Source organism: Geotrypetes seraphini, chromosome 2 (genome assembly GCF_902459505.1).
Source record: "Geotrypetes seraphini chromosome 2, aGeoSer1.1, whole genome shotgun sequence".
NCBI lineage: Eukaryota > Metazoa > Chordata > Amphibia > Gymnophiona > Dermophiidae > Geotrypetes > Geotrypetes seraphini.
Window position 1 is genome coordinate 484,187,201 of NC_047085.1, and position 12,687 is coordinate 484,199,887.

At 44.2% G+C, this 12,687-nt stretch overlaps 1 protein-coding gene across 3 annotated transcripts in view; it reads right to left on the minus strand.

The window, feature by feature from the left end:
- Positions 1 to 12,687, minus strand: part of CCDC13 (coiled-coil domain containing 13) — a 137,704-nt gene that overhangs the window by 71,883 nt on the left and 53,134 nt on the right. For all 3 annotated transcript variants that reach the window (XM_033931794.1, XM_033931795.1, XM_033931792.1), the window contains one exon: positions 794 to 958. In XM_033931794.1, the coding sequence (XP_033787685.1) occupies positions 794 to 958 (165 nt within the window). The remainder of the gene's footprint in view (positions 1 to 793; positions 959 to 12,687) is intronic.

The following is a 12,687-nucleotide window of genomic DNA, read 5'->3' on the forward strand; positions in this document are numbered from 1 at the left end:
CACGACGGAAGAGCGGGACTTGGGTGTGATTGTATGTGATGAACTTAAGGTGACCAAACATGTTGAATAGGTGATGGCGAAAGCTAGAAGGATCAAATTTCAAGTTTATTAGTTTTTAATATACCGACCATCAACAAATATCTGGCCGGTTAACAGTAAAATTTAAAAGGGTATAAAATTTAAAAGGATGCTAGGTTGCATAGGGGGAGGTATGGCAAGTAGGAAAAAGGAGATATTGATGCCTCTGTATAAGACTCTGATGAGACTTCATTTACAATATTGTGTACAATTCTGGAGGCCGCACCTTCAAAAAGATATAAAAAGGTTGGAGTCTGTCCAGAGGAAGGCTCCTAAAATGGTGTGTGGTCATCATGATAAGGCGTATGGGGACAGACTTAAAGATCTCAATCTGAATACTTTGGAGGAAAGGTGGGAGAGGGGAGATATGATAGAGACGTTTAAACACCTATGTAATATAAATGTGCATGAGTCGAGTCTCTTTCATTTGAAAGGAAATTCTGTAATGAGAGGGCATAGGATGAAGTTAAGAGGTGATAGGCTCCTGAGTAATCTAAGGAAATACTTTTTTTTACAGAAAGGGTGGTAGATGCATGGAACAATCTCCCGGAAGAGGTGGTAGAAACAGAGACTGTGTCTGAATTCAAGAGGGCCTGGGATAGGCACGTGGGATCTCTCAAAGAGAGAAAGAGATAATGGTTACTGTGGAAGGCCAGACTAGATGGGCCATTTGGCCTTTATCTGCCGTCATGTTTCTATGATACCAGCAGCTTACCTCCAAATTTTCTTTTCTTTCTTTCTCCATAGTACGAATCTGGAAAATGTTCTTCTTTTGAGCTGGGGCCTTCCATGGCACTGCAAGACCCAATATGTCCTCATCAATGTTGACCTCCGTGGACGAATTTTTGATTTGACTTAACTGATTCTCCAGTTCACGGACCTGCGAAAAAAATAAGAATGCACATATACCTGTGATTAAAAAAGTGCTTCACACAGCATGGAACAGTGTTTCTTCTTTCATTTTATCATTTGCAATTTGTATATAATAACATGAGTAGCTCTACTGGGTCAGACCAAGGCTCCATTTAGCCCAGTATATTATTTACAACAGTGGCCAGTCCAAGTCACAAGTACCTGATAAGAATGCCAAAAGTAGCAAGATTCCATGCTATTTAACTCCAGGGATAAGCAGTGGTTTCCCTAGGTCTAGCTTAATAATAGTTTATGGGGCTAAATAGGAGTATGTTTCTCAAAAGTTCATCCTATTGGGCTACTCTTCATACCTTTACAAAGTTCTACAGAGTGGATGAGGCAGCTTGAGGATGCTGTTTTGGGGTCCTCGGTTCTGTGGGCAGACTCATCCGTCCCTCCCTAGATGTCTGGCACTGCTTTGGCATGTCAGCTAAAGTACGGACTCAGGTGTATATGTAATGACAGATTAGATTCTTACCTCAATAATTTGGGTTGTGTTAAGCTACACTAGAGTCTGTACTGCCTTCTCTGTGCGATCTTTAGCTTCACATGATTTCTGCCTCGGACATTGCCTGTATCTAAGATTAAGTAGTGCCGTTGTTACAGGAACAGGGGGGTTCCTATTATTTTTTCCTTTAGAGGGTTCTCTGGTCCCTAATAGTTGCACTTAGCAGGTTGGCTCTTAGTTACTCATATACGTGATTCATTGTTCACTGTTAGATTGTTAAATGTTTATTGATCATTGTTCTATTTCCTAAGTTTCAGAGCAGAGCAGAAAATGTTTGTTGCCTGGGAAGTTCCTCGTGCCTCTCCTTCTCCTTATGTTTCAGTGGATTGCTTTGGTACCAACTGAACTGTTCTCTACTGCAGAAGGGGAGGAGTTCAAGATTTTAAAGTGATACTCTTCTGTAGTTTCACAGAAAGTGAGAATCAACAGCTAAAGCATGGACTCCTGTGAATCTTAACAGAATCCAGATTACTGAGGTAAGAACCTAATCTGTCGACATAAAAATCACTGGTTTTATTCTTTGGGTTAACTTAGAATACTTGAAAAAGTGACAACACTATGAAATGGATATTGTGGACAGATGATGAAGCACAATTTCTAAGGATTTTTTGATTGGCTGAATTCATATGACTCATATACTGAATTAATTTCACCTATCATTTTTCCAAGATTAAACTCAAATTTTTGGAAGTGGAGGTTGAACAAGAAACCAATTTTTTAAACCAAAGTCCATATTAAAGAAACTGACCACAAAACTATTTTAGAATTTAATAGTTGTCATCTGACCTGTATAAAAGAAAGTCTGCCCTTTTCACAATTTTTTGGTATAGAATAATTTGTTCAGATTACAGTGATTTTAAGGAAGCACCCAAATCATTGACCAATAAATTAAGATCACAGGAATATCAAAAGAATGAACATAGAACAAAGAAACATAGAACATGACGGCAGAAAAGGGCCACGGCCCATCTAGTCTGCCCAAACTAATGGCCCACCCCCTAACTACCTCCATGAAGAGATCCCACATGCCAATCCCATCTTTTCTTAAAATCTGGCACGCTGCTTGCCTCAATTACCTGTTGTGGAAGATTATTCCAGCGATCAACCACCCTTTCGGTGAAGAAATATTTTCTGGTGTTGCCATGAAATTTCCCATCCCTGATTTTCAACGGATGCCCTCTTGTTGCCGTGGGTCCTTTAAGGAAAAAGAGATCCTCTTCCACCTCGATACGGCCTGTGACATATTTGAACGTCTTGATCATGTCTCCCCTCTCTCTGCGTTCCTCAAGTGAGTACAGCTGCAACTTACCTAGTCGTTCCTCATACGGGAGATCCTTGAGTCCTGAGACCATCCTGGTGGCCATTCGCTGAACCGACTCAACTCTCCGCACATCTTTTTGATAATGCGGCCTCCAGAATTGTACACAGTATTCCAGATGGGGTCTCACCATGGATCTGTACAACGGCATTATGACCTCGGGCTTACGGCTGCCGAAACTTCTATGGATACAGCCCATGATTTGTCTAGTCCTGGATGAAGCTTTCCCCACTTGATTGGCAGTCTTCATGCCTTCGCTAATGATCACCCCCAAGTCACGTTCTGCTACAGTCCTTGCTAGGATCTCACCATTTAGGGTGTAAGTCCTGCATGGATTTTTGCCGCCAAGGTGCATGACCTTGCATTTTTCTGCATTGAAACTTAGTTGCTAAGTCTTTGACCAATGCTCCAGCAGGAGTAGGTCCTGCGTCATACTGTCGGGCATTGAGCTTTTATCAGGCACTGTGCTTTCATCTGTTGTGCGGTTGCCTACCATGTTGCATAGTTTGACGTCATCGGCGAATAATGTAATTTTACCTCAAAGCCCCTCAGCCAAGTCTATTACGAAGATGTTAAATAGGATCGGGCCCAAGACTGAGCCCTGCGGCACTCCGCTGATCACCTCCGTCGTATCGGAGAGGGTACCGTTTACCACTACCCTCTGAAGTCTACCTCTATATACTCAAATGAAATCCAACCCGAATATAAACCGAGGTAACCTTTTTCCCCCCAAAAAGGAGGGAAAAAGGTTGACTCAAATATAAACTGGGGTGAGGGGAGGTTAATATTCATGTGCCTCACCAGGCTCTGCATTCAACCACTCTCCCTTCCTTCCAGGCTCTACACCCTCTCCCCCCTCCCTCCCTGCCAGGATCCGTACTCTGTCCCCCCTCCCTTCCGATGTCTTGCAGGCCTCTACCAGGCCTAACGTATGACCCAGTGGTCCAGCAGTGGGCGGGACAGGAGGGATTTTTTACCTCCCTCCCGCCTCACCTGTGTACCTTTCGAATCCCTGGTGGTCCAGCGGTGTACCGGGGCAGAATCAAGCATCCTGCGCTCCTGCCCTATCAAGAGCCGCTAACTTAATGGCTGCAGCGAGTTCTCGGACATGCAACACATCCAGTAGGGGGGCAGGTGGATGCTGACCCAAATATAAGCCAATACCCCAATTTTTTGACCCATAAATCTCGATATATATTTGAGTATACAGTATTCCAGCTATTAAAAAAGGAGGAAGGAAGGCCAAATGACAACTGATATGGTTAGAAAGTGAGGTGAAGGAAGCTGTTAGAGCTAAAAGAAAATCCTTGAGAAAATGGAAAAAAGGATCCGACTGAAAATAATAGGAAACAGTATAAGGAATGGCATATCAAATGCAAAGAGCCAATAATGAAGGCAAAGAGAGACTTTGAAAAGAAGATTACATTGGAGGCTGAAAAACATAGCAAAAACTATTTTTGGCATATTAGAAGCAAGAAGCCGGTATAAGAATCAGTTGGGCCACTAGATGACTGAGAGATAGACGGGACACTCATGTAAGACAAGGCCATAGCAGAAAGATTAAGGAAGATGTGGAAGCGATGCCACTGCCAGAAATGGTATTCAGTGCTGATAAGTCGGAGAAACTAAAATAAATCTTTAAACTTGGAAGATGTAATGGGGAAATCTGACAAATTGAAGAGCAACAAATCACCTGGACCAGATGGTATATATTCCAGATACTGACAGAATTGAAAAATGAACTTGCAGAGCTTTTACTAGTAATATATAATTTATTACACCTGAACCCTGATTGAAAAAGGTTTTTTTGGTTTTTTTAAAATAATTCTTTATTCGTTTTCAAATTAAACAATAAGTGCACAAAAGAGTATATTACAACAAATTATTCCAGAATAGCACTTTGATATCTACCATATAAACATCTAGTAAAATCAATAACCCCCCCTACCACCCACCCTTCATCATATTTTCAATAAAATAAAAAAAAATATACACATATTATAATATCATAGTATAACATAATATGTAACATTATTTCCAACTCCCTCCCCCTTTAGTGTGCTAAAACAAAGAAAACGAAAAGGAGAAGAGAAGAAGTGCACTACAATATTTTGCCAATGGCCCCCATATTTTTATAAATTTAGTATATGTCCCTCTTTGTACTGCTATTGCTCTAAACTAGAGAGCTGCATGGGAACAGAGATGATGGGAATCTTGCAGGGTTCTCCATCGGGTCACGGGGATCCCGTGGGGATGCCCCCTTGGATCCTTGTGAGGACCCATCCTCATGGTTGCGGGGATCTCACAGGGTTGGAGGCAGCTTGAGGGGCTCTAATATCTTGGTGCGCCTCCTTTTCCTGCCCTCCATCCACACTGGCTCCTCTACAAAGCAGTGTGCAGAGCTCCCAGCACACCACCTATAGCTGACCTGGAAGCCTTCCCCTGACATCTGAACTGATGTTGGAGGGAAGGCTTCAGGTCAGCCATGTGCGGCATGCAGGGCCCATGCCCCTGTAAAGAAGTGCGGCTAGAAGGCAGGAATGAGGCAACCGACCTGGACGGCTACTTTACAGGCTTGCAGGAGGGGGGCAGAAAAGGAGGGCAGGAGTAAGTGGGCACGCACATGCATGTTGGACCAAGGAAGGGAGAGAGAGGGGGCATGAACTTGGGATAAAGGAGGGAGCATGTAGGGACCCGGACCTGGGACACGGAATGGAGGGAGAGAATGCGTTTGGACACAGAAGGAGGGAGGGGGCATGAACTTGGGACAGAGAAGGGAGAGAGGAAGGGAAAGAGATGCTGAGGTGGGGGAGGGAATAGAAAGGGAGAATTGTTTGGCATGAGTGTGTCAGTGAGAGGGAAAGAGCTGGTGTACATGGGGAATGGAAGAAAAGATAATTTTTGGTCATAGGGAGGGAGAAGAGTGAGGTACAAATGTATAGGGAAGAAAAAGATGTGAGGGAGAAATGTTGTGGTGGAGAGGGACCAATGGGACTGGTTGAAAGGTATGCAAGAGGGAGGAATGACAGACACAGTGGTGGAGGGAATGGAGGGAGAGATGTGGCATGGTGCTGAAGAGGGGTGATAGAAGGAGAAATGTGCAAAGGGCTGGTAGGCAGGCACAAAAGATGCTGCACATGGTCCTGGGGATGAGAAAGGGATAAATGTTGGATGTGGCAGTAAAGGGGATAGGAGAGAGATACACCCTGAATCCCTTTCTTTCCCAGCTCCCTCTGCAACAAGGGAGGGAATGAGAAAAAGAGAGATGTTGGACAGTAAGAGAGAGAGAAAGGCATGTTGCACATGGAGGTGGAGGAGAGAGGAAGAAATGCTATGCAGGAGTGGGGAGGGGGAAAAAAGGGAGATTGATCCAGGTCAGAAGGGAGTAAGGATGCTGTACAATGGGAAGAAGGGAAGAGAGAGGGAGAAATGCTGGACCATGGTAGGAGGAACCAATGGACAGCAACAGAAGAATTTGCAAAGACGGGAAAGTGGAAAAAACAGAAACTGGGACCAACTTGATGGAAAAATAAGTCTCCAGACAATAAAAAAGGAATTTATTGACTGAAATATATTAGCTTTGGGAAATGTGTATAGCAGATGTCTTTGCACTGTTTTTAAAAGAAAAGAAAATGTTTTGCTGGTTTTATTTGTACAGTGCTGAAGTACTTGTTGACCTTTGCTGTGGCTGGTGGGGATCCCCAAGCACCACCAGCTGAGGACCTCCTCCAAAGATGGCCAGAACTCCCCACTACCAAGTGCAGCATTCACTGGCAGCATCCCTGAGCCACTGAGGTGCCAGCATCTGTGACTCAGGAACGCTACTGCTGCCTGTTAAGTTGGTAAAAGGGACCTCTGGCCACCTTCAGAGGAAGTCCTTGTTCTGATGTAGCTTGAGGGTCCTCATCAGCTGGAGTATTTATATTTACATTAGAGACTCTGGTAGAGACTTGTTTACAAAGTATGTATTCTTTCCAATTAATATTTCCAAATTAATAAAGTGTCCTTGCTTATTTGTAAATGGGTCTCTACCAGTGTCTTTAATTCAGCAGCATAATTAAATGAAAAACTACTTCTGAAGTTTATAGGGTCGGGCAGGGATGGGTTTGATTCCCGCGGATTCGAGTTTGATTTTACCGGGGACGGGCTTGATTTCTGTCCCCGTACAACTCTTTATTCTAAACTCTACCTCTTTGCGAAGCTATGACATCACAGTAACTCTGTGTGGAGTAACTCTATATGAAGTAAAACTGCACAGGCCACACCCCTTTCCCAAGATGGCAGCACCCATGGATTGTACAAATTCAAGATAGCTGCACCCATATCACTTACAGTTTTCACTACTTGCCGCCATCTTGGAAGGGTTTAGGAAGGAGTGGGTCCCACAGAGAGGCACCAAATCCCTTAAGGTTCAAGATAGGTGGAAAAGAGCCTCTCTTCTTTGGGATCACAAAGTAGATGAAGTACTGGCTCAAATCCTTCTTTCAGGGGCAGCACAGACTCCATCACTCCTAAATGCAGAAGGCACTGGACAGTGATTCTCACTCCTTCTGTGTTTGTGGAAGACCCACAGGGGGACACCAAAATAGTGTTGGAAAGAGCACCTGTGAATTCCCGGTCATATTCCTAAGACAAAACCTGCCTCTCACATCCATCAACAAGAGGCCTACCTGACCATCACTGGAAGCTGTTGGGGCAAAGGTTCCAGGAAAGGAGCCAGAGTCTATGAGCCCATTTGCACCCTGATAGAGCTATCTGTTCAGACCTTTGGGCACTGAAGGGCTCCTAGCCAGTCTCCTTCCTCAACAGAATCTTCCCCAGTCTCTAGTCCATGACTTGCCAGCTAAAACTCAAGCTTTCCCCTAGAGAATGACACAGGGAAAAATTCTGTCCCCGTCACCGCCCAGTCCCCGGACCACCATCCTCTTCACTGCCCCGTCCCCGCCTTCCCCTTCACCGCCACGTCCCCATCTCTGCCGTCCTCTTCACCACCCCGTCACCGTCCCCGCTGTCCCTTTCACTGCCCTGTCCCCGTCCCCGTCTTCAGCGTCTTCTCCTTTCCATCCCCCCACCCCCAGCACCCTTCACGCGGTCCAGCAGCTCCCTCCCGCTGGCCAGCCTTGCATTTCCCTCCCTCCTTCCTTTTCCCTTACCTTTTCTTGTTGAAACTGGCGATTTCCATAAGGCTATGAGCTGTATTACAGCCGGAGCCTTGAAGTCGTGTCGGGTTGCCTTCTAGAAAAGTCTCCTCCGATGCAACCGGAAACAGGAAGTTGTGTCAAAGGAGACTTTTCCAGCAGGCAACGCGACGCAACTTCAAGGCTCCGGCTGTAATACAGCTCATAGCCTTATGGAAATTGCCAGTTTCAACAAGAAAAGGTAAGGGAAAAGGAGGGAGGGAGGGAGATGCATGGCCGGCGGGAGAGAGTGGGCTGCCGGATCGAACACTCGTTCACTGCACGTTCACGCTTGTTCACCGCCCTGTCTAACCATTCACCGTTCCACGGGGTGGTGAATGGCCTTGTCCCCGATCTCACGGTGACCTTTATTTGGTCACCGTTTTGGCGGGTTACCTGCGGCTAGCCGCGGGTAACAACCACCATGTCATTCTCTACTTTCCCCCACAGCCAATCTTCTGCCAATCTAAAGCTTCATCTTACCCAAATCCTTGACAAGCTTCTTCAAGTCCTCCTCAAAAAGAGGAGCTTGCTGAGGTGTGCCTAGAAGGCCACAGCTACTACCCACTGGCAGTAAAATGAGACAGCAGCACTGCTTAGTGGCCAACTCCCACAGGTTCCACAGAAGTGGGCCTGCAGCATACCAAAGGGAGTTTCAGTGATATTCACCTCCTTTATCCTGACACACCAGGAACATAAGAACATAAGAAATGCCTCTGCTTGTCAGACCCGAGGTCCATCGTGCCCAGCAGTCCGCTCACGCGGTGGCCCAGCAGGTCCAGGACCTGTGCAGTAATCTTCTATCTATACCCCTCAATCCTCTTTTCCAGTAGGAATTTGTCTAATCCTTTCTTGAACCCCAGTACCGTACTCTGCCCAATCACGTCCTCTGGAAGCACATTCCAGGTGGCCACCACACGTTGGGTAAAAAAGAACTTCCTAGTATTTGTTTTGAATCTGTCTCCTATCAACTTTTCCGAGTGCCCTCTTGTTCTTTTATTATTCGAAAGTTTGAAGAATCTGTCCCTCTCCACTCTCTCTATGCCCTTCATGATCTTGTAAGTCTCTATCATATCCCCTCTAAGTCTCCTCTTCTCCAGGGAAAAGAGACCCAGCTTCTCCAATCTCTCAGCATATGACAGGTTTTCCATCCCTTTTATCAGACGCGTCGCTCTCCTCTGAACCCTCTCGAGTAACGCCATGTCCTTCTTAAGGTACGGCGACCAATATTGGACGCAGTACTCCAGATGTGGATGCACCATCGCCCGATACAACGGCAGGATAACCTCTTTCGTTCTGGATGTAATACCCTTTTTGATTATACCAAGCATTCTATTCGCTCTCTTAGCGGCTTCATTGTCATGTCCACCAATACCCCCAAGTCCCTTTCCTGGGTACTCTTATTCAATAATATCCCTCCCATTGTATAGTTGTACCTCGAGTTTCTGCTCCTTACATTTCTCAACGTTGAACTTCATCTGCCATCTCGTCGCCCAATCTTCTAGTTTGTTCAAGGATTAGGTCTAAAAGGCTCTCTGCTGAAACCGCTGCTTCTTTATCACTTTTTTTTCTTTCCCCAGATAAGCTGAAGGGATAAAGCTTACAAAACAAAAAATATGATTTGTTTTGTTTCAACCCTGCAGTGACCTGAAAAGGGATGGGGGAGGCGGCTAACAACTTCCCCACTCTGCTGGTAGGGCCCCATGGGGACCTGTGCCAGCAGGCTTGGTGAGATATAACCCATGTGCTAAAGCTTGGAGCAGCAGACTCCAAATACTCCAGGCTGAATTAGGATAAGGACAGTAGTCCAAACCCCAGGAGAAACTTGTCTATAGACTAAAGCTCCAGGAATGCAAACCATGCCAAGGGTTTTAATCCTACCTCATCTATGAGCTGCATTAACTCTTAAACTGGTGATATCTCTGGAATAGTTCAGTTTCTACCTCCATCTGCTGGTCAGGAAGGAAATCAACCATTTAGATGGTTTGCCCTTCAGCAGAATATCAAATAAATTGAAACATGACCACCTCTGGTATGGACTGGTCTAGATGGGTGATAAGGACATTGTTATTTTCTGATGATTTTTTTTAATGTTATTTAATTTGTACTATATTTTAATGCATTGCTGTATTTGACTACTTCACTTAGAATTTTTGTTTGAATATTTGACAAACCATTAAATTGCATAAAACTAAACGGCAGCCCATCAGGGTTAGTGATGGGGCGGTGCGTGGTATGTGTCTGTGCATGTTGCTCTATGTAGGCTTGTGACAGATAGAGGTAATTTAAAAGGAGCGAGTTCTTAAATGTTATGTTTAGTGCATAGAAGCTTTTATGATGTAGAAGTTGAACCTTTTTTCCCCCAGAGAAATGCAGAACCCCTAGTCTAATCTGGCCCTTTTTGTGTGTCTTTTAACTGTTTGTTCCCCCACACATCAATCTGGTCCCATTCTATTAAATTTTTGGAGAGTTATTTTGCTTTCAGACAAAGACAGATAAACAGATATTCTTGACCTCTTATGTATAACTTCTTTGAAAGAATATTAATAAAAAGACTGCAATCGCGCAATAAGTTTGCAATTTTGCTACAATTCAATCTATCAGCGGCCTTTGACGTCGTTCACCACGATATTTTAATTTACCAACTTTCTAAGATAGGTACTGATTCCACAGTCTTAGACTGGTTTTCAAAATTCTTACGATCTCATTCATATACTGTTAATATGAATGGCACCATGTCATCCTCTTGGAAGCCTTTATGCGGAGTCCCGCAGGGATCATCTTTATCACCTATTCTTTTCAACATCTACGGGACTACTTTGAAGCTTTTCCGTTTATCCCCTGTGAAACACTATTTATGTACGCAAATGACATCTTTGTTCTCCTTGAGATACACTCGAATTTCACTAATCTCGTTGGGAATATAATAGAACGTATAACGAAACTTCAGTCTTGGGCCCTCACTGTACAAATGAAACTGAACAAATCCAAAACAAAATTACTTTGGCTTGGCCCAAAATTAGAGCAGCTACCTTCATCCATTCTGCTGCCTTCAGGATCCTCACTGCAGATTGAATTCTCAAGTAAAGTTTTGGGTGTCATTATAGATTCAACACTTTCATTAAACAACCATCTTAATTCTCTGGTAAAAAAAATGTTTTTTTTAGTCTCCATATGTTGAAGAAAATGAGATCCTGTTTCCATCAACAACATTTTACTGTCCTTGTTCAATCAATCATTCTTTTGAGGTTGGATTATTGTAATTCGGTCTATTTAAGCTTGATCAAGAAAAGCTTTCAAAGACTTCAACTGATCCAGAATACTGTGGCTAGGCTGATCTTTGCAAAAAGTAAATTTGATCACGTCTTTCCGCTTCTGCAAAAACTTCATTGGCTTTCAATAATTTCCAGGGTTTATTTTAAATGTGCCTGCTTAACATTTAAGATCTTGCATGGCATCCTTCCTCCTTTAATTCCCCTGTCCTGGAATTAGAACATAAGAACTTCCATCACCGGATCAGACCCAAAGTCCATCGAGTTCGGCGATCCGCACACACGGAGGCCCAGTCAGGTGCACACCTGATGTAGTTTTAGTCACCCGTATCCCTCTATGTCTTTCGTAAGGAGATGTGCATCTAATTTGCTTTTGAATCCTAGAACGGTGGATTCAATAATAATCTACTCTGGGAGAGAATTCCAGGTGTCCACCACTCGCTGCGTGAAGCAGAACTTCCTGACATTTGTCCTGGTCTTGTCCCCCCTCAGCTTCAGTCCATGTCCTCTTGTCCATGTCACACTTGACAAGGTAAATACTTTATTTTCCTACTCTATTTTGTCGATGCCTTTCAGTATTTTGAAAGTCTCAATCCTATCCCCTCGCAGTCTCCTCTTCTCAAGGGAGAACAGTCCCAGTTTCTTGAGTCGTTTCTCGTATTCCAAGTTCTCCATACCAATTATTACCTTCGTTGCTCGTCTCTGCACCCTTCCCAGCATTTTTATATCCTTCTTTAGTTTGGGAGACCAATGTTGGATGCAGTATTCCAAGTGTGGTCTGACCATTGCCCTATAGAGCGGCATTATAACTCTCTCTGACCTACTCGTGATTCCCTTCTTTTTCATACCTAACATTCTATTTGCTTTCTTTGCCGCTGTCGCGCATTGTGCCGACGGTTTCAGGGTCCTATCTATCATTACACCCAGGTCCTGTTTGCTCTTGCCCAGAGTTGCACCAGTCATTTTATACTCATATTCCTTATTCTTACTGCCTAAATGCATTACTTTGCACTTTTCCACATTAAACTTCATCTGCCATTTTTCCGCCCATTTCTCTAACTGACACAAGTCACTCTGGAGTACCTCGCTGTCTTTCTGCAATCTGATTGCCCGACATAGCTTTGTGTCGTCGGCAAACTTGATGATCCCACTGAATGTTCCTTCTTCTAGGTCATTTATGAAAATATTAAACAAGATGGGCCCAAGTACCAAGCCCTAGAGCACACCGCTAGTCACATTCTCCCAATCCGAGAACTTCCCATTTATGCCCACTCTCTGTTTCCTGTTCTCTAGTCATTTGCCTATCCATCTTAGTACATCCCCCTCTATTCCATGGCCTTGTAGTTTCCTGAGAAGTCTTTCAGGAACTTTGTCGAACGCTTTTTGGAAGTCCAAGTATATTATGTCCACTGGTTCTCCATT